Consider the following 19976-nt stretch of genomic DNA (forward strand, 5'->3'; position numbering starts at 1 on the left):
ATTAAAAAAGGGGCACGGCATTTAATGGCTGCCCCAAGAAATAAAGTGCTTTTCAGATAATCCAGGTTACTGTACTAGCAGGTCTGCCACTAGGTCTATATGGCAAATGCCTATTAGAGGTTCTTATGGCTTTGGAGAAAATCCATATCCTTTCAGCAAATAAATGTTCTTCTTTTGAGAAGTAGCTCCTGAACGTTGAATGATCACCTAATGACATGAGAAGCCCATCAGTGAACTGAATGTTATCTGATCCATCAAGCCTTAAGTTGGCTGTGCCCAATAGCACTCCCTTATTGAGTAGAAGTGGTGTATTCATACAATGCTTGAGAAGGTCATGAAGGCACACGAAAGTTACATAAGAAGATTGCTCACAATAATAGGGTGTTGACTCCTGAGGCGTGGCTTTAACACATACCTATGGCTCATGAAAATGGCCCTGTGATTATTTGACTAGGAAGCAAAAAAATCAAGTCAGATTTACAGGTGGGTGTGGAGGATCTGTTGGCACAGATCAGGAGGCATTCTTCTGGTTATCTACTTTGACTGAAAGAAGAGATGAACTGAATCTGAAACATTTATCTATTCATAGACAGAGGCCAATGACTTGGCCATGTTATCACAAACTGGAAAAGAAAAAATATTAGACAACCAATGGCAAGGAAGTTTAAGAAATATTAGAAGTACTGACCTCCAAATGGACCCAGAATAAGAAAATATTTATGTCTCATGTGGCTGCTTAGTAAAGACCCTTCTGTAGAGACAGCTTTCAATAACCAAATGGAAAAGTAATTGTTCAATGATTTTCTGAAAAAGTAATCATGACAATAGGGATGAAAATTATGCATGGGTTTTGGATCACATGGACTTTTATTCACAAAGGCTGACCTGGATCCCAACAATGCTTATGTGACAAATCTGTCAGCAGTGGATAACCAACACTGAACTCAATCACCCAGGATAGCCAGCTTTATGGAACAAAATACCCTATGCAAGATCCAGTTAAAGCACCACCTAGGAAGCAAGCCTTTCAAGGTTGGGTTGGTGTTTTCTAGAATACAGCAAGATTTTAGCAGGAAATAGACGTTATAGTCACACAAGATAATTGCAGAGAGTTTAATAAAGAAATATTTACAAAGGTATGGGCAGAGTTAAGGAAAAGGATAGTTGGTTCAGAACCCAGAGGCTAGCTACAACACGGAGTCATTTTTACCACTAGGCCTGAAGGGGCAAAGGAGGAAGGAGTTCCCTAAATCCAGAGAGAGAAGCCAAATGGAAAGAGTTGACTGACTGGACTTGGGGCCTTAGGTAGAGAGGTGCAGCTAACCTGCGGTGACCTACCAGCAAGAGAATCAGAGGAATAAACTCCATAAAACCATTCTCTTACACTCCAATCTACTGTTGATACCTCCCACAGACCAAATTGCAAGCCAGGGGACAAGACAGCCTGTGGATGTCATCATAAAAGCCAACTTCTCTAGGGACAGAGCAAGGTGAAGAGTGGGGTAGAGAAGAGATCCAAGTGGTTAAATGAATAGTACCCAGCTCAGGGACTTCCCTGGTGGTCCAGTGGTTCAGACTTTGCCTTGCAATGCAAGGGGTTTGGGTTCAATCCCTGGTCAGGGAGCTAAGATCCCACATGCCTCAGGGCCAAAAAAAACCCAAAACATAAAGCAGAAGCAATATGGTAACAAATTCAATATAGATTTTTAAAAAATGGTCCACGTCAAAAAAATCTTTTTAAAAAAAGAAAGAAAAATACCCAGCCCATGTTCTGAACAAGTGACCAGCCTACTCGCAGGGAAAACTTTAGATATATTCAGCAAGACATTCAGGACTTCATTAAAGACAAACAAAAAACTACCAGAGGTACAATGTTTTCAGACTCTTTTGTCAGAATTTACTGCTACATAGGACAGCAAAAGAAAAGGGCAAAATGACACACATTCTAAATTTCAGAGTCTGTAAAATGCAAGGGGTGAGAATAGGAAGTAAAAGATGGGACAAAGAGTATGTTTAAAGCATATTTGTAAATAATACATAGAATTGAAAGAAAATGGAAAAACCACCCAATAACTAAGAAATCAAATTAGGCTTTCCACAACACCTTTGTTTTTTTTCTGTATTAGCAGGTCTGACTTTATGCTTGCTACATTAATATGCTTCTTTTTCTAGTTAATCTAAATAGATGTCAGTCTACTACTATTTACAACCTGTTCAAGGTTTTGATTCACATTGAAGTGGCTGGAAATAATGAAGACAAAAATTTATTTATTCTTTCCTTCATTCACTCTCCAGATGTTTTTTGAGTGCCTGCTATGTGTCAGCACCATGCTAAACTCTGGGTATATAAAGGTCTTTGCTCTCCTAGAGTCTACAGTCTACTGGGGGAAGTCGATCTTAATGAATTAATTGCACAGATGTGAAATTTCAATTCTGACAAGCACTTGACAAAGAAGCAATATGTGGTACAGAGAGAGGGATTCACAGAGGCAGATGATCAAATGAAGAAAGCCAGGGATGATGTCCCTGAGAGGTATGCAGGAGCTGAGATCTGAAAAATAAAGAGAGGCACAAAGAGGCTTCCACCCGACGGACACCTGGACAAGGCTCTGTGAGGGGGAGGGGCACGATGGGCACTGGGATGGAAAGGAGGCCAGTGTGGTGCACACGCGGGCTGGAGCATGGTCCCAGATCTGGATGGAGAAGCAGTATCTTAGGTTATTTTATACAATGAACTACAGGGAGATTGTTTTAGCATCACAAGATTGTCAGTGCCAGTTGTGTAATCCATAGCAGAGGCTCCGTTCAGGTGGGTCCTTCTCTTCCTATCAAATTTTCCTTGAAAAACTCAAGGTCACCACACATTCAGTATCACTCATCTTGGTGTTTACTTGCTTAATTGTGGTTCTATAATTGGCAACCATTGCTTTATGTCAAGGAAGAGCTTTCATTGTTCCTAAAACCTGATGCAATTTATTATATCTGAAAATGCTACATGTAATCTTCATTATTAACATCTATTACTAAATACACTTTTTAGAAAGATCTATGAAATCCTTTGAGGTCTTCCTGGCCAAAAAAGCCCAAAGAATGAGATACTGTCTGACATAATTTTATTTACTCTATAGCACAAGCCTTATCTGAAAGGAAAAAAAAAATCTACTAATAGGTGTGGATTATCATAAAGAATATGGTCCTCTCTTTAGTGTGTACATAATAGAGGCTAATTTTGCAAACGGTTACTGTATGTAAACAATGACGCTGCAGCAAAGTGAACATGTACTCACAGAGCAAGACTGCAGCTACCAAATTATTCATGATTTTTGCTTGCAAAACAATACCTGCTTTTCACTCACTCCTCTGGTGCCGTTCTCTCTGTTTTAAGTCCAACTCTACGTGGAATTAGACGATGGAGGCAAAGGACGGAGAGAAAGCATTAGGAGAGAGTATCATGGGGTTCTGATCTGCCCCCTCTCTCAGTATCCTTTATTACTTAAAGAATCCTCATTCATCTTCTTTATTAAATAAAAGGCAGTATGGCATGGTGATTAAGAGCAGCGGCTCTAGAATAAAACTGCCTGGATTATACTGGTGAATAAAACCAATGACAAAGTTACACAGCAATCAGTACAAATCAGGATCAATCATCTTTTTCCCTTAATTTTCTCACTATTTTAGAAATAACTACAAAAGACTACTTTAAGTGTAGCTGATGCATGTGTGTGTGTGAGAGAGAGAGAGAGAGACAGAGAGAGACAGGGAGAAGAGAAAGGTAAGAAGAGAAATTATTTGTGAAACACTCCTATTTGGGTAATTCATAGCAGATTAGCAAAGATTGATAAGCAATGGGTGAAAACCTTATTCAGGCAAATCATCTTTTCACTCATATCCTGTTACTGAAATAGCAGGAGCAAGTATTATTACCTAGTATTATCTCTTATTTCCAAACATTTGCAAAGTATGTTCCTGTTGTGCTCTAGGGTTGAGTCAGAAGTTGCAGCCATTACAAAGCCCTCTGTCAAGGAGAAAATGTGATTAGACCAACTGCTTGCACTGACACTTAAAAATTAACTGCAAATCTGTTTGGGGAAGCTAAGGCATTCCCTAAACACTTGCTGGTTGGGAATGTCGGCTTTCAAATCATTATTTTGTATCCCTTAAAGATACATTTTAACTGTTTTAATATGTGAGGAACAGGCCTGCCAAATTGTGCTTATGGCTTTTTAACACAAGCAATTTACAAATGCAATGAAGCAGATAATAGGACACATGATACCGAACTTGAAAATCTGTGCTGATGACACTGCTGCTGTAGAAACATTTTTGGAAGCAGCCCTGTGTCCGGTTGCCTGGATAAGAAAAACGTTGTTTCTCATTTCACAGGTGGCCTCTTCCACCCAATGGTGAGTTTAGGGTCGTGTCCTTGAGCACAAATCAGTCTCTCTCATGCTAACAATATTCTACTTGAAATCCTCTAGAATTTGTGCATTCATCAAAACACAACAAACAGTAAAAATCTCACTCAGCATTAAAAAAAATCTGTTCCAGTAACAGTCAAAACTAAATGTTTTCCTTTTAAAATGAAGGCTTCCATAGTAACGTATAAGTATGTAGTTTTATTTGTAAACATTTATATATTTGTCAAGAATGCAAAAGGACATTTAATACTGGTTCCGGTTATTTATAAATACAATAAATTTTTCATTAAGAAAAGTTTACGAGAACAATTTAAAAAATAATGGAACTGGAGTCGTTTAAATTTCTTACCTTTTTACTGAAAAAAATTTTTTTTTGCTAAAACAGTGTTTCCAAGCTGTGGCCTGATAGGCAGGCTCATTTTAGATCTGAAGTAGACTAAAGGCACAGTGTGACTTCCTGTCACATTCATTCTCCATCACCAGTGTCCACTTACAATGAATATTAGGATCATACCTTTAAGCTCAATACAAAGGGATGCCTGGTGAGGCATAACATAATTTTTAAAATTATATTTATTAGTAAGAGAGACTGTCCACTGCTTCTCTGTATAGACAGTATCAAAAAGTCATCTTGGAATTATCTTTGTTCTTCAAAAAGTCACTTGAAGGACCTCTCAGTTATTAAAATATGGTGCTCTCCCTTCCTCATATCCCTTGGGATGGGAAGACTAATTAGCTTTAAGAGAAGGAAGGGGGCTTTCCTGGTGGCGCAGTGGTTGAGAGTCTGCCTGCCGATGCAGGGGACACGGGTTCGTGCCCCGGTCCGGGAAGATCCCACATGCCGCGGAGCGGCTGGGCCCGTGAGCCATGGCTGCTGAGCCTGTGCGTCCGGAGCCTGTGCTCCGCAACGGGAGAGGCCGCGACAGTGAGAGGCCCGCATACCATAAAAAAAAAAGAAAAAAGAGAGAGAGAGAAGGAAGGGACAAGAACTAAATTTTTCTCCTTGAGATTTTAATTTAGGACAGAACAGACTGACCCTGAACTAGGTCTATAGGCCAAAAGGAATACAAATACCTTGAAGGCAGAGACTGGACTGTTGTCCTAGGCTTAACAGAAGGGTCTAAGAGTAGGGGCTGCATTCTGATACTAGCCATGCTTTGAGGAGAAATGGCTGAGCATGGTATAAAGACTTAAAAAGCTATAGTCTTGGATCCTAGTGTAGGAAACCACTACAAGAGTGGAAGGATCCAGACAAGCAATTCACTAAGAAATGATACCAAATGGCACCAACCAAAACATCAGAGCTCCAGTAGACTACAAGGTCTTGCTCTCCAGTGAGAAACTGGAAATAAGACTGCCCCCTCCCTTGACATTTTGGGGCAGTCCAGGTCAGGGTAAAGAATGATATGCTGGATGCGTATCATTCTTGCTATGAACGCAATGAATGGAAAAGTAGATGTGTGACTGTATTGCTACCCCCAGACAATGAACATGTACTTTAACACCAGAAATGATGTGGTCAAGCTGGACTACATTTGATTTTGTTTTGTTTTGTTTTGTTGCGGTACGCAGGCCTCTCACTGCTGTGGCCTCTCCCGTTGCGGAGCACAGGCTCCGGACGCTCAGGTTCAGTGGCCATGGCTCACGGGCCCAGCCGCTCCGTGCCATGTGGGATCTTCCCGGACCGGATCACGAACCTGTGTCCCCTGCATCGGCAGGCGGACTCTCAACCACTGCGCCACCAGGGAAGCCCTACATTTGATTATTAATTCAGCTATTTTCTTTATTCTCCACCTCACTCCATGAAGGATTTAAGACTGAATTATGTAAACCTCCTCCTTTCTGTACTTGGTACTTTCAGTTCCGCTGTTTCCAGTAGACCCATGATGGCCCTCCTTTAATCCTTTGCACTGATCTATAAATTACTTGCACATCAAGGCCCTTTACTGGTATGTTTTGCCTTGGTTCATTCTCTATTAGAGAAGCAATACCTCTCCTCACTAAATTCAAGAAACAGGTACGCAGACCCCACCTCTTGATGAAAGGAATGGCGAAGAGTTTGCAGCCATGTGTTAAAACTACTATAGTTCAGCCTGTGGCTGCAAACTTTTTACATTCCCTCCACGATCAAATATGCTTTTACTCTCCCAGGATCCCCAGAAGCCTTATCCAATGACGGCATCAGGCTCAAGCTAAAGGTCTGAATCTCATCACCTAAGTCAGGTCCAGGAGTTGATGAAGCTCTTCAGGGCTGGTTCCTCTTGTAAGAATGGTGTCTTTAGCTAGATCATTGAATTCATTAGGTATATTTCCTAATTACCATTCGCAACAGTGTTGCCAAACCTTCACCACCGCATAACAAAGTGCCCTTCCCTCCTGCTTCCAATTACATTTCCTCCCTTTCCTTCAAACTCTGGCCAACAACCCCTTCAAAATCCACCTGGCTTCTGAACACCACCTGGTCTCCAAAACCAATGCCCATATTTTAGGTTTTGTTAAGCCAGCATCCCACTTCTGGATATCAAGTTTTGTCCTGCTTATCTATTATTGCACCCCCAAACCCACTGGCTTAATACAACCATTTTATTTTGCTCATGACTTTGGGAGTTAGGAATTTGGGGAAGGCTTAGCTGAGCCCCTTGGGGCTCTCTCACACAGCCAGATGTTGAGTGGAGCTTCAATCATCTGAAAACCCTCAGGGCTGACAGTAAACACCGTCTATCCCTGGGAGCTCAGCCCAGCCTATTGACTAGGACCCCTATACGGGGCTTCTCCATGTTGCTTGGGTTTCTCACAGGATAGTGACAGAGTTCTAGGCTTCTTTGCATAAATTTACTTTCTTGTTAACTTCCTATCTTCTCAACTAACAGGAATAATTATTCCGGAGGAAGATTAAAAAACAAAACCAAAAACAAACTTTAGACCCTAACTGTAAGTGCTTCCTGTGTAAATACAACAATGAAATAACTAACTCTCTCAACTGGAAATCCATTTGAAAAAAAAAAGAAAGAAAAAATTATTGAATGTTAAAATTGCGCTATTGTATACATAATGTTAGCACAAGGACAGCAAGAACAATTTGCATAATAAATATTCCTATTCTTTTTTTCTAGTTAGCACAATTGAATAGCACCCATCAGTGAAGTAGGACAAAAGAGGGCTATTACCATAAATGTTTGATCTTTCAAGGAGACTTGATACCTTCTACCGAGACTCCACTTCACCCACTTGAACGGAGGTTCTGCCTTTCATCAGTCGAATGTCAAGTGCCTTTGTTGCATCCAAGTGTTACCCTAGCTGGCCATATTCTACATAAAGGGCAAAGAACCGTTTTTTTCTTGGAAGAATTTGTAAGAAACATGGTTCTTTCATGGGAGCACTTCTTATGAAAAGAACATGGATGAAAGTAACCCTAAGAAGGTCCTGATCTAACAAAATGGCAAAAGATGCAAAACCACTTACAACACATCAGTAAAACTGACTTAGCTTCATCTTTCCTCAGGTGAAGGTACACATTCTTTCATGTTAAAAAAATTCTTAACACTCCTACTAACCTCTGCCAAGTGTTTTCCTTCATTTCTTCTTTTAGTCCAGCATTGTAAGAGTTAAATTTATCTTAGAAACAGGCAAGTATGGCTATTTGTAGTTCAGGGATGAGAAATATACATATATTAAATTTTGTGAGTCGTTCATTTTAATCAGTGGCATAAGAATTAATTTAGAGGAAACACTAAATTAATCCAATATTGCACACAGTTTTTCATTGAGGAATCTTAATCTTCCAATTTCCTTATGTGAATTAAGGCATTTACAAACTGAATCTGGAGATCATGAACAAAAAGGCAAATTTCTCATCTTGCTCCAGAAGGAATGACAGTACACACTCCCGTTCCTTCTACCGTGCTGACAAGGGAGAGAGTGGCAGTGGCTTTCCCAGCTCTAGATAAGGACAGAAGGCATTTCTCTACGGATTACAAGAGACTGGCTCTGAGATACAGAGGAGAGACTTACTCAATTATGCCATAAGGCCTCCTAAGGGAAAGATTTGGGGCCCAATAAGAGATCCTTATGAAGTCCCTGTGTGCATTCAAACTTTAATAACCAAAATTATGGGTTGCTATAGAAACAATATAGTAAATTACATTTAAAAGCAATTTATTAAAATTCAGAACAGCTAGATTATACAATGGTAGCAAATGAAGTACTGCCTCTTACTCTTATGTAGCATTACTGGCGTAGCTAGATATTATTTCATTTACTCCTCATAACAGCCCTGCAAAGTAGGTAGTGTTTCCATATTTTTACAGGTGAGAAAACTACTGAGATTTAGAAAGTAGCTCAAGTCCACCAAGTAATATGGGGAAACCCTAGATCTGCTTGACTCCAAATCTTTTTTTCTCTCATGCAACATATTTCCACTCGATGACAAAAAGTAAAAACAAAACAATTACAGAGACAGACATGTGTCCCAAAGTTGGAGAAGCTAAAATTCTATTAGTTGTATAATAAGAAAATTCACTGTATTATAATATTTAATTTATATATTTATGTATTGTGCTACTAATGCATTAATGTTTAGAAGTTCAAATACACTGAAGAAATAACAAAGGAATCTTCTGAAGACCTAAGAGCACATTATTTGGTTTTGTGGTTTATACTCCTTTATTCTTCTCTCCTTCCCTATCTTCCTGCCTTACTTTTTTGAATTCTCCATTTATGTGTAGTTCTCACCTGGTATTACTCAGATGATATTTTGGAAATTACTTTCAATTGCTGTTCTCAAAGTATTTCTCTTTACTGGACGATAAAACTGAAGACCAGAGAAAAGTATTTTCTATTGTTCTCTAGGTAGACACTGCCTTCTTTCTGCTGATACAATCTATCCACATTAACTCTAGGCATTAATTATTGTTACTAGAAGCTATTATCTGACTTTTACAGCCTCCGCCCCCCCACAATAATAATAAAGTTTCCTAAGTCAGCATCTAAGGGATAGGACTTAAGTCTCTGGGGATAATGTGATACATTCATATGCAATGGTGAAATCTTTTTACAGAAAATATTCACACCAGTTCCTTTGGTAGTTTTTTCTTAAATTGAAGTATAGCTGATTTACAAATCTCTATTTTATTTATTTCCTCTCTGTTCTTTAATATTTCCTTCCTTCTGCTGACTCTGGGTTTTGTTTGTTCTTCTTTTTCTAATTTCTTTAGGTTGCAGTTTAGGCTGTTTATTTGAGATTTTTCTTATTTCTTAAGGAACACGTGTAACTGTTTATTATAGTTATAGTTGCTTTAGAATTTTCTGTCTTTTAGTCTTTAAGTGGTTGATCATCAGTCCTTATTATATATTTGCACTTCCTAGTGAGATTTTCCCTTTTAGGTTCTTACTTCTTTTCCACTTAGATAAGACCCTTTAACATTTCCTCTATTCAAAATGATAATCTTGCTGGGTAGGGTATTATAGGTTGCAGGGTTTTCCCTTCAGCACTTTGAATATATCATGCCACTCTCTTCTGGCCTGAAAACTTTCTGCAGAGAAATCAGCTGATAGCCTTGCAGGGATTCCCTTGTATATGACTCCTTGTTTTCTCTTGCTGCCTCTAGAATTCTCTTTAGCTTTGAGTTTTGCCATTTTAATTATGTATGCCTTGCTGTAGGTATTTTTTGGGTTCATCATGTTTGGGACTCTCTGTGCTTCCTGTACCTGGATGTCTATTTCCTTCTTCAGGTTTGGGAAGTTTTCAACCATAATTTCATCAAATACATTTTCAATCCCCTTCTCTCTCTCTTCTTCTGGAACTCCTATAATGTGAAGGTTCATATGCTTAATGCTGTCTCAGAGATCTCTTAAACTGTTTCAAGTTTTTGTTTATTTTGCTGTTCTGATTCAGTGATTCCCATTATTCTATCTTTCAGATCACATATACACTCTTCTGGATCATTCAGTCTGCTATTCATTCCTTCTAGTGTGTTTATTTCAGCTATTGAATTCTTCATTCCTGATTGGGTCTTTTTTATATTTTATAGTTCCTTGTTAAAATTTTTACTGTGTACATCTATTCTTTTTCCTAATTCAGTAAACATTTTAATTATTAATGCTTTGAATTCTTTACCTGGTAAATTGATTATTTCTATTTCACTATTTTTTTTCAGAGTGTTTCTTTTGCTCTTTTAATTGACAGCAGTTCCTCTGCTTTTTCATTTTGCTTAACTTTCTCTGCCTCTATGAATTTCAATGAAACAGTTACCTATTGTTGCTTGAAGAGTTGTTCTTATGCGGGGCCATTCCTGTACAGGTGCAGTGTGCCCACTGCCTTTGGTGGGAGAGCTGGATTTGATATGGATCCAAGTCACATCTTTCCTCAGGGTTTGCTGGCAGCTATCACCTTGGTAGGGGGTGGGGCTAGAGATGGAGAGGCTAGAGCTGGAGCCTAGTATGAGGCAGGGCTTCCTTTCTGCTCAGTGGCTGTCACTGCCCTATCAGGGGTGGGGTCTAAGCCCAAGGTGCTGGAGCAGAAGCCCTGAGGGTCAGGCTCAGGCTGGCTCTGTTCCCCTTAAGTGTGTGTTTTCCCCTGTCTCTGAACTGGCACTTTTGCCCCAGAGTGGGGGAGTGCTGAAGCAAGTGGGGCTTGTGAGGGCTCTCTGCTCATGTTGTCTGCAGACAGAGGTCCAAGCTGTCTCTAATGCACTGCCTGTGCAGGCACGCACAACCGTTTTCCTTGTTCTGCTCAGACACAGACTCAGGTGCAAGTCCCCTTTGTTCCTCACAGTGGATCACTGTCCTCAGTCTCCACCACCCCCGCCCTGTTGTTGAGCCATATCACTGGGCAGGCCTATGTGGACACTTGGCATGTGATCGGGGGTAAGCTGTGGTGGAGCAGCTGCTGTCAGAGGTCGGGGCTACTTCAGATGCACTGCTTGAGTGAGCTCAGTAGTGGCTGCCACCATCCCACCCAGGCCATGCCCAGGGACTAGCTCATCTCTGTATCCCACAGTCAAGTCTTCTCCCCAGTCATGGCTGCCCCAGATCCAGTGCTGCTCTGCAACATGGAATGAGCAGGAGCAGAGCCTTTGCTTGGCTTGGGTGCATACAAGGCAGTTATGGGAAACCCAGCAGCCACTAGAGCAGACCACTCTCCACCCTGCCTCAAGGCAAGACAGCACATGAGTGTTCCTCACAATTGGAGTCCAGGCTTCCCACAGCCCTCCTGTTAGGCCCAGCAGTCCTCCAACCAGCTAAGGGAGCTCGTTTCCTCTGTATAGGACCCCAGGACTGGGGCACCCAATCTGTGGTTCTCACTGCTTACTCCCCAGGGTGAGTGTCCAACTGTGTGATCTTTCTTGCCCTCTGAAGTTCCCTCCCAGGAGCACAGATCCTGATCTGATTGTTTTTTTTTTCCTTCCTACCCAATTATGTGTGTATCATTCTTACAGCCTTGGAGTCTTTCTGCCAGTTTCCAGTTAGTTTTCACTGAGAGTTGTTCCACATGTAGATGTATTTTTGATGTGTTTGTGGAGGGAGGTGAGTTCCATGTCCTCTTACTCTGCCATCTTGATTGATCCCCTTTGGTAGTTTTTAAAACAACCCAAATAAAGACCATCTATATTTGCCCTCTTTATTTTCACTTCCATAGAAAAATCTTTAATCTAACAATGAACAACAGGATATCTCTTTCTGGTAGGCAAAGACAATAGGATTTCCTATATGTCAATGAACTATTTGGTGAAATTCTTAATAATTGTTCCTTCTTTTTAATTTACTTATAAAAAGAAAAGGTTATGTATTACTTAAACTTATCTAGGCTCTAGTTCTTATTAGTAAATAGCAACATGAACTTTATTAGCTGCTTAATAAAATTTCAAAAGTAAAAATGATTAAAAAGCAACCATAAGGTTTTTTCGTTCTTCTGTATAATTGTATTTACCTAAGTAATTTAGGCTTGCCTTTGGATAAACTGCTTTGTGTTTACTTTTCATTGCATCTGCTACCCAATGAGTCCTGGTGGGGTACATTCCCTCCAGAAAATATAATAATCGATAATAAGAAGGATTTCGGAAGAAAATGATTAATGTTAAAAATGTGACATTGCTTTATTTATTGACTTAAGTTATTTAAATAGCAAATGTTAAATATCTTCTATACCTGTATTTACTCACCCACAAGTCCTAAAAGAATGTAGGCAATAATGAACAGTATGAAGATCATGCAGCACAGCACATCTGTACAACTCCTAAAGACAAAAAGGAACAAAGAATTAAAAGCGTCCTGAGAAGATTCACATAGCATCCGTTTTCCTCCCTCTTATGGACTTAATGTGTCTCCCCCAATTCCCTATGTTGAAACCTAACCCCCAAGGTGATGGTATTAGAAGGTGTGGGGGGGGGAGAATTAAAAGGGGTACAAAATAACTTACTGTTCACTGCAAAAAAATATAAGGGAGAAAAAGACAATAACAACAGTGATATGCCATTTTATACCTAATAATTCTGAAAGGTAAATTAGATGCATTTCTGCAATCAAAGACTTTAGCAGCAGGGAGTAGTTATAGTTCCATGATTAAAGAAGTTTCCACAGAGCTGTTAGTATTTATTTTCTTGATTCTTTATTTGTAAAATGTTTTTAGAGGTTAGAGTACACCAACATCAAGAAACTATTTTTTAATTGAAATTGTAATTTAAGCTATTTGATTTTCTTCATGCTTCCAAATACATGGTATAATAAAAAAATTTAGTCATTTCTATTCCTCTCTCTCTCCATTATCTTTCTACATGCACATTTAAAGGGTACTATTATTAAATAAAGGATTAACTGCATAAGCTTTCTATGAGGAATAGAGTTGCAACTATTTGAACAACAATGTCTATAATGCATTAAAAAATGAAATGCATCTAAACGGTAATTTTCCAGCTATTCTGAAAGCTGGATATTGTGAAATGAGGTTTAGAGAAAATTTAGCTCATAGAGACTTGGTTATTTTCTAAGGGATCACAAGTCAAACCAGTATCCAGTAGGGATACTCAGGTTTTCAACTAAAGTATTTCCTATTTCTAATATTAAATTTTGTTCAGCTCGTAAGTGGTCTAGAAGGTCAAAACTATGTCTTGAAAGTATGAAACAATACAATCATTCTTTACGTGAAACTTAATGAAGAACCTATTAGTAAAGAAAAAGATGGACCTATTTGACAGGATTAAAAGATACGCATGAGAATTTTCATAGCAAAAACTTCTTGTTCTAGAGGGCATATGGATATGTTCCAGTCTTTTAGCACAGGCAGGTGGAAGTTACATTCTATTTTTAGTGGTGGTAGTAATAATAATAACGAATGATAATTGTACAGTAACAGACACAGTAATACTTTACACATTGATAAATCCCTGTTATACCTTTACTGCTCTCACATACATAACTTTGGTTTTTAGGGGTAGTGAGGTAAGCTGACTTATGTAAGGTCCGTGAGAGAGAGGTAGTTACAGAGACAGACAAATACCTACATCTCCACTGCCTAACCTTTTTCATTTAGTGGTTATTCTAATATGATTACAACTTTCTAGAAAGACTCCAATTAGCCGTATCTAAAACTCCACACATATCCTTATTACTCTACCTCACAATAGGAAATGGATACATCATAGGGAAAGTTAATCACAGTCAATTCAGAAACAAACTATCACTTGTTTAAGTCTAATTTCAACCCAGGAATTTTAAATTTCATTGGGACTGAAGAATTATGAGAATAATAAAAAGAGAAGAAAATAGGCACTCTAGTTTTCTTTGGTTAACAACCACTGAAGGCAAAACCTGATGGGGGTGAGGAGAGGATCTGGCTCCTGTGCATTTTGACACATCCTACTCAAGATCAGGTTCTCATCCTGTCAGGGCAGTTGCTAAATAGCCTGATACCTAATAATGAATGCCTGCAGGTGAGGAACTAAAGGAGAGAAAACTAGAACAGTGGTATGTTTTTACTAGAAATCTTGAAGCTGTCAAAGTCCTGTGTGTAATGGTAACTACCAAGGAGACAGGGATGTAACCAGAAGCCCCAGCCAGGCTGGCCAGCATCCTGTAATATTATATCTATAATATGTTTATATCTACATAGTTACATTGTATATCATACATACTATAATGCATATTTATAATGACAATATCATATAGTATTATAATGTTTTCATATTATGTAGTAAGCACAGAGAGAAGTAAACATACTAGAAAGATGAATAAAAGAAACTTGAAATCAGAGCACAAGGAAAGAAGTAGAAACACAGCCCCCCTAAATTTCTAAAAAGTAAAACCCACACTCCTCGGCTACTGGCCCTAATGAATGGCATCAGTCAGGGTTTGGTTCCGTGTGGGGTTTTACATTATGATTTCTCTTTCTTTTTGGTGCCAAGGATACACTACAGCCCCAGGGGCTACTGTGTACCCACACAACCTCTCTCTACCCCTTCCCCCAGCAGTCTCTCACCACAGTGGGACAGCATTTCTCAGTAATTCACACCTTGAGATGTTTGGGGATTCTATTCTGGGACTAGGCAGGATAAGAAATCAAGTCCACTTTGCTTTTCTGGAACTCTGCTTTAGAGGAATAGCAGCCAATACCCCATGGCCAGACTGGTTAATTTCATTTTATTTAAGCATGGAAAAATGTTGAACAAAGTGAAAATTATGGAGAATTCAAGAGTTTCAAAACGTAGGAAAGCTTTTCTAGATGAAACATTCTTATTTCTGAAATTTTTCCTAGAGTGATATGATTCCCTTTGCTGTTTAAAAATTTTTCTTTTAAAAATAGGTGTGTGTGTGTGTGTGTGTGTGTGCTTTCAGATAATTACAGTTATCTGTCATTTTTTCCCCCAGTAACTCATCTCTTTCTCTCCACTTCCTCAGATATATTCCCTACTGGAAAAAAATCACTGCTTAGAAAATTATTGGGAAATTGAATATGAAGAAAATATAAAATATAGCTTGGGCACCATTTTGGGAGTCAGGAACATAGCAGAAGCTTAATTCAAATTTTAGAAGTTATAGCACATCATCACTGTTTCTTTCTTTGATTTCAAGGTATCTTTACAATCCCAAGTATTCTGTAGAAAATGAGTTATTTTTTAAAAACCAAGTACTTAATTTGGATAATTTTGAATACTCTTAAGATAGCTATTGAGGTAACTGGGTGATACAAGCTCATGGTTTAAAATCATTCTGAATCATGTTCTAGCTAGAGGCCTGTCATAGCTGTACATTTTCCTCAGTTGGGTCCATTTTTACTTTTATAGTAAGAATCACTATAAGAACCACTGTACTAACCTAAAAATGGGTTGCATGCCACTGAGTTCTAGAAAGAAGATTAAATTTACCTGAACCCTCCCTCCAAATCAAAGTCCAATTTTTTCAAAACAAGATGCTTACACTCACGTTATAAGAAAGTTATTCAAATTTTTATTCAGATTAAGCTGTCTTGGCGTAAAAATATTTTCAAAAGTTAAACTAGAAGTACCATTGCTATCTTATATCTATTTTTCAAAATTGCAATAAGAATAAGATCCCAATTATACAATCATTTGCAGATTTCCCTTTCCTTCCCATCTCTAACCCACAAGTACAGAATGCCTGCAGTCACCTCAATTTGAAGTCTTGGGAGTTTCCTTTGACTTTCCCTTTTTCGTTGCTTATCTTTCATATTCAGTTGATAAGTTCTCTTGATTCCTTCTCTCTGATGTGTCTTTCATCCACCCCTTCCTTTCTATTCCTGCTGCCTGGACTTGGTCCACATTCTCTCAACCTCTCTTCAAACTATTACTGTGGTCCCTTAATTGGGCTCCTGCATGTAGTCTCTGCCTGATCCAAATCATTCTGCACATCACTGATATCACTGATAGGGGACAATGTCACTTTATTATTTTAAAAATTGCAGTGCTTCTCCACCACCTGTCCAATAATTTCCAAATGTCTTAGCTTTATGTTTAAGAACCTACAGATTTAATCCTAGTTCAAGCCCCAGACTACCATTCTAGCTTTTCTGCCTCTATTCATCTCAATGTGCTTCAACTAACTTGGACTTTTTCACTTATTGAATACACCATGAAATCTCCCTTGACCACACTCAGGGCTCTCTGCTCATGGTCCTTTAAGACTCATCCTCCTGGGATATCATATGTCCCAATTTGTATGAAACAGCCAGAGTTTACACCTATTATCCTGGAGTAACAATTAGCAATGTTCCCTTTTACTATGAAAAGTGCCCCAGTGTGGATCTCAACCCCATCTACTAAAATCCCATTCTTCATATAGTCAGATTCGCTTCCTCTTTTAGGGCTGAATAACATTCCATTGTATGTATATGCCATATTTTTTAACCCGTTCATTTGTCAATGAACATTTAGGTTGTTTCCACATCTTAGCTATTGTGAATAGTGCTGCAGTGAACATGGGAGTGCAGATATGTCTTTGAGATTCTGATTTCAATTCTTTTGGACAATGTGGATAAACCTAGAGGAACTTATGCTAAGTGAAGTAAGCCAATCACAGAAAGACAAATAACTACAGGATTCTACAAATTTGAGATATCTAAAATAGTCAAACTCATAGAAACAGAAAGTAGAATGGTGGTTGCCAGGGGCAGGAGAGAGGGGCAAATGGGGAGTTACTTATACAATGGCAATAAGTTCCAAGTATGCAAGATGAATAAGTTCCAGAGATCTGTGGTACAACATTGTGCCTATATGTTTAACATTACTGTGTGGGCACTGAAAAATTTGTTAAGAGGGGAGATCTCACATTAAGTGTTCTTACCACAATTTTAAAAAAAAACACATAGCATGGAAGACATGATAACCACAGCAAGGCTGCAATATACAGGAATATATTTGTTCAAGTTCATAAGTTATTTGCATTTAAAATTTTGCTATGAGTAAGCATAATACAGGTATTAAATACGTGATTGCAAATGTAAAATTTTTTTAACTTAAAAAAATTAAAGGGGGGACCTGCAAGATGGCGGAGGACTAAGACGTGGAGATCATCTTCCTCACCACAAACACATCAAAAATAAATCTACATGTGGAAGAACTCCTACAGAACACCTGCTAAACACTGGCAAAAGACCTCAGACTTCCCAAAAGGAAAGAAACTCCCCACATACATGGCTGTGTGGCTGACAGGATCTTGGTGCTCTGGCTGGGTGTCAGGCCTGAGCCTCTGAGGTGGGAGAGCCGAGTTCAGGACACTGGACCACCAGACCTCCTGGTCCCACATAATATCCATCAGTGTGAGCTCTGCCAGAGATCTCTGTCTCAATGCTAAGACCCAGCTCCACTGAAAGACCAGCAAGCTCCAGTGCTGGACACCCCATGCCAAACAACTAGCAAGACAGCAACACAACCCCACCCATTAGCAGAAAGCCTGTCTAAAATCATACTAAGTTCACAGACACTCCAAAACACACCATCGGACACACTCCTGCCCACCAGAAAGACAAGACCTAGCCTCATCCACCAGAAAACAGGCATCAGTCCCCTCCACCAGGAAGCCTACACAACCCACTGAACCACCCTTACCCACTGGGGGCAGACAACAAAAACACTGGAAACTACGAACCTGCAGCCTGGGAAAAGGAGACACCAAACACAGTAAGTTAAGCAAAATGAGAAGACAGAGAAATACGCAGCAGATGAAGGAGCAAGGTAAAAACCCACCAGACCAAACAAATGAAGAGGAAATAGGCAGTCTACCTGAAAAAGAATTCAGAGTAATGATAGTAAAGATGATCAAAAATCTTGGAAATAGAGTAGAGAAAATACAAGAAAGGTTTAACAAGGACCGAGAAGAACTAAAGAGCAAACAAACAATGATTAACAACACAACAAATGAAATTAAAAGTTCTCTAGAAGGAATCAATAGCAGAATAACTGAGGCAGAAGAACAGATAGGTAACCTGGAAGATAAAATAGTGGAAATAACTACTGCAGAGGAGAATAAAGAAAAAAGAATGAAAAGAATTGAGGACAGTCTCAGAGACATCTGGGACATTAAATGCACCAACATTCGAATTATAGGGGTCCCAAAAGAAGAAGAGAAAAAAAAGGGACTGAGAAAATATTTGAAGAGATTATAGTTGAAAACTTCCCTAATATGGGAAAGGAAATAGTCAGTCAAGTACAGGAAGGGCAGAAAGTCCCATATAGGTTAAATCCAAGGATAAACACAACAAGACACATAGTAATCAAATTGAAAAAAATTAAATACAAAGAAAAAATATTAAAAGCAGCAAGGGAAAAGCAACAAATAACATACAAGGGAATCCTCAGAAGGTTAACAGCTGATCTTTCAGCAGAAACTCTGCAAGCCAGAAGGGAGTGGCAGGACATATTTAAAGGGATGAAAGGGAAAAACCTACAACCAAGATTACTCTACCCAGCAAGGATCTCATTCAGATTTGATGGAGAAATTAAAACCTTTACAGACAAGCAAAAGCTAAGAGAATTCAGCACCACCAAACCGGCTTTACAACAAATGGTAAAGGAACTTCTCTAGGCAGGAAACACAAGAGAAGGAAAAGACTGACAATAACAAACCCAAAACAATTAAGAAAATGGTAATAGGAACATACATATCAATAATTACCTTAAATGTAAGTGGATTAAATGCTCCAACCAAAAGACACAGACTGGATGAATGGATACAAAAACAAGACCCACACATATGCTTTCTACAAGAGACCCACTTCAGACCGAGGGACACATACAGACTGAATGTGAGGGGATGGTAAAAGATATTCCATGCAAATGGAAACCAAAAGAAAGCTGGCATAACAATTCTTATATCAGACAAAATAGTCTTTAAAATAATAACTATTACAAGAGACAAAGAAGGACACTACAGAATGATCAAGGGATCAATCTAAGAAGAAGATATAACAATTGTAAATATTTATGTACCCAATATAGGAGCACCTCAATACATAAGGCAAATACTAACAGCCATAGAAGGCAAAATAGACAGTAACACAATCATACTGGGGGACTTAAACACCCCAACTTCACCAATAGACAGATCATCCAAAATGAAAATAAATAAGGAAACACAAGCTTTAAATGATACATTAAATAAGATGGACTTAATTGATATTTATAGGACATTCCATCCAAAAACAACAGAATACACTTTCTTCTCAACTGCTCATGGAACATTCTCCAGGATAGACCATATCTTGGGTGACAAATCAAGCCTTGGTAAATTTAAGAGAACTGAAATCATATCAAGTATCCTTTCCGACCACAATGCTATGAGACTAGATATCAATTACAGGAAAAAATCTGTAAAAACTACAAACACATGGAGGCTAAACAATACACTACTAAATAACCAAGAGATCACTGAAGAAATCAAAGAGGAAATAAAAAATACCTAGAAACAAATGACAATGAAAACATGATGACCCAAAACTTATGGGATGCAGCAAAAGCAGTTCTAAGAGGGAAGTTTATAGCAATACAATCCTACCTCAAGAAACAAGAAACATCTCAAATAAACAATCTAACCTAACCCCTAAAGCAATTA

General features: G+C 38.8%; 1 protein-coding gene across 1 annotated transcript in view; it reads right to left on the reverse strand.

Annotated features, from left to right (window-relative positions):
• Positions 1 to 19976, reverse strand: part of SLC44A5 (solute carrier family 44 member 5) — a gene marked incomplete at both ends in the record, with an annotated part of 373929 nt that overhangs the window by 78372 nt on the left and 275581 nt on the right. Inside the window, one exon of the mRNA XM_079696573.1 lies at positions 12578 to 12651. Coding sequence (XP_079552699.1) covers positions 12578 to 12651 — 74 coding nt within the window. The remainder of the gene's footprint in view (positions 1 to 12577; positions 12652 to 19976) is intronic.

Source organism: Hyperoodon ampullatus, assembly GCF_949752795.1.
Source record: "Hyperoodon ampullatus genome assembly, chromosome: 2".
NCBI classification, from domain to species: Eukaryota; Metazoa; Chordata; class Mammalia; order Artiodactyla; family Ziphiidae; genus Hyperoodon; species Hyperoodon ampullatus.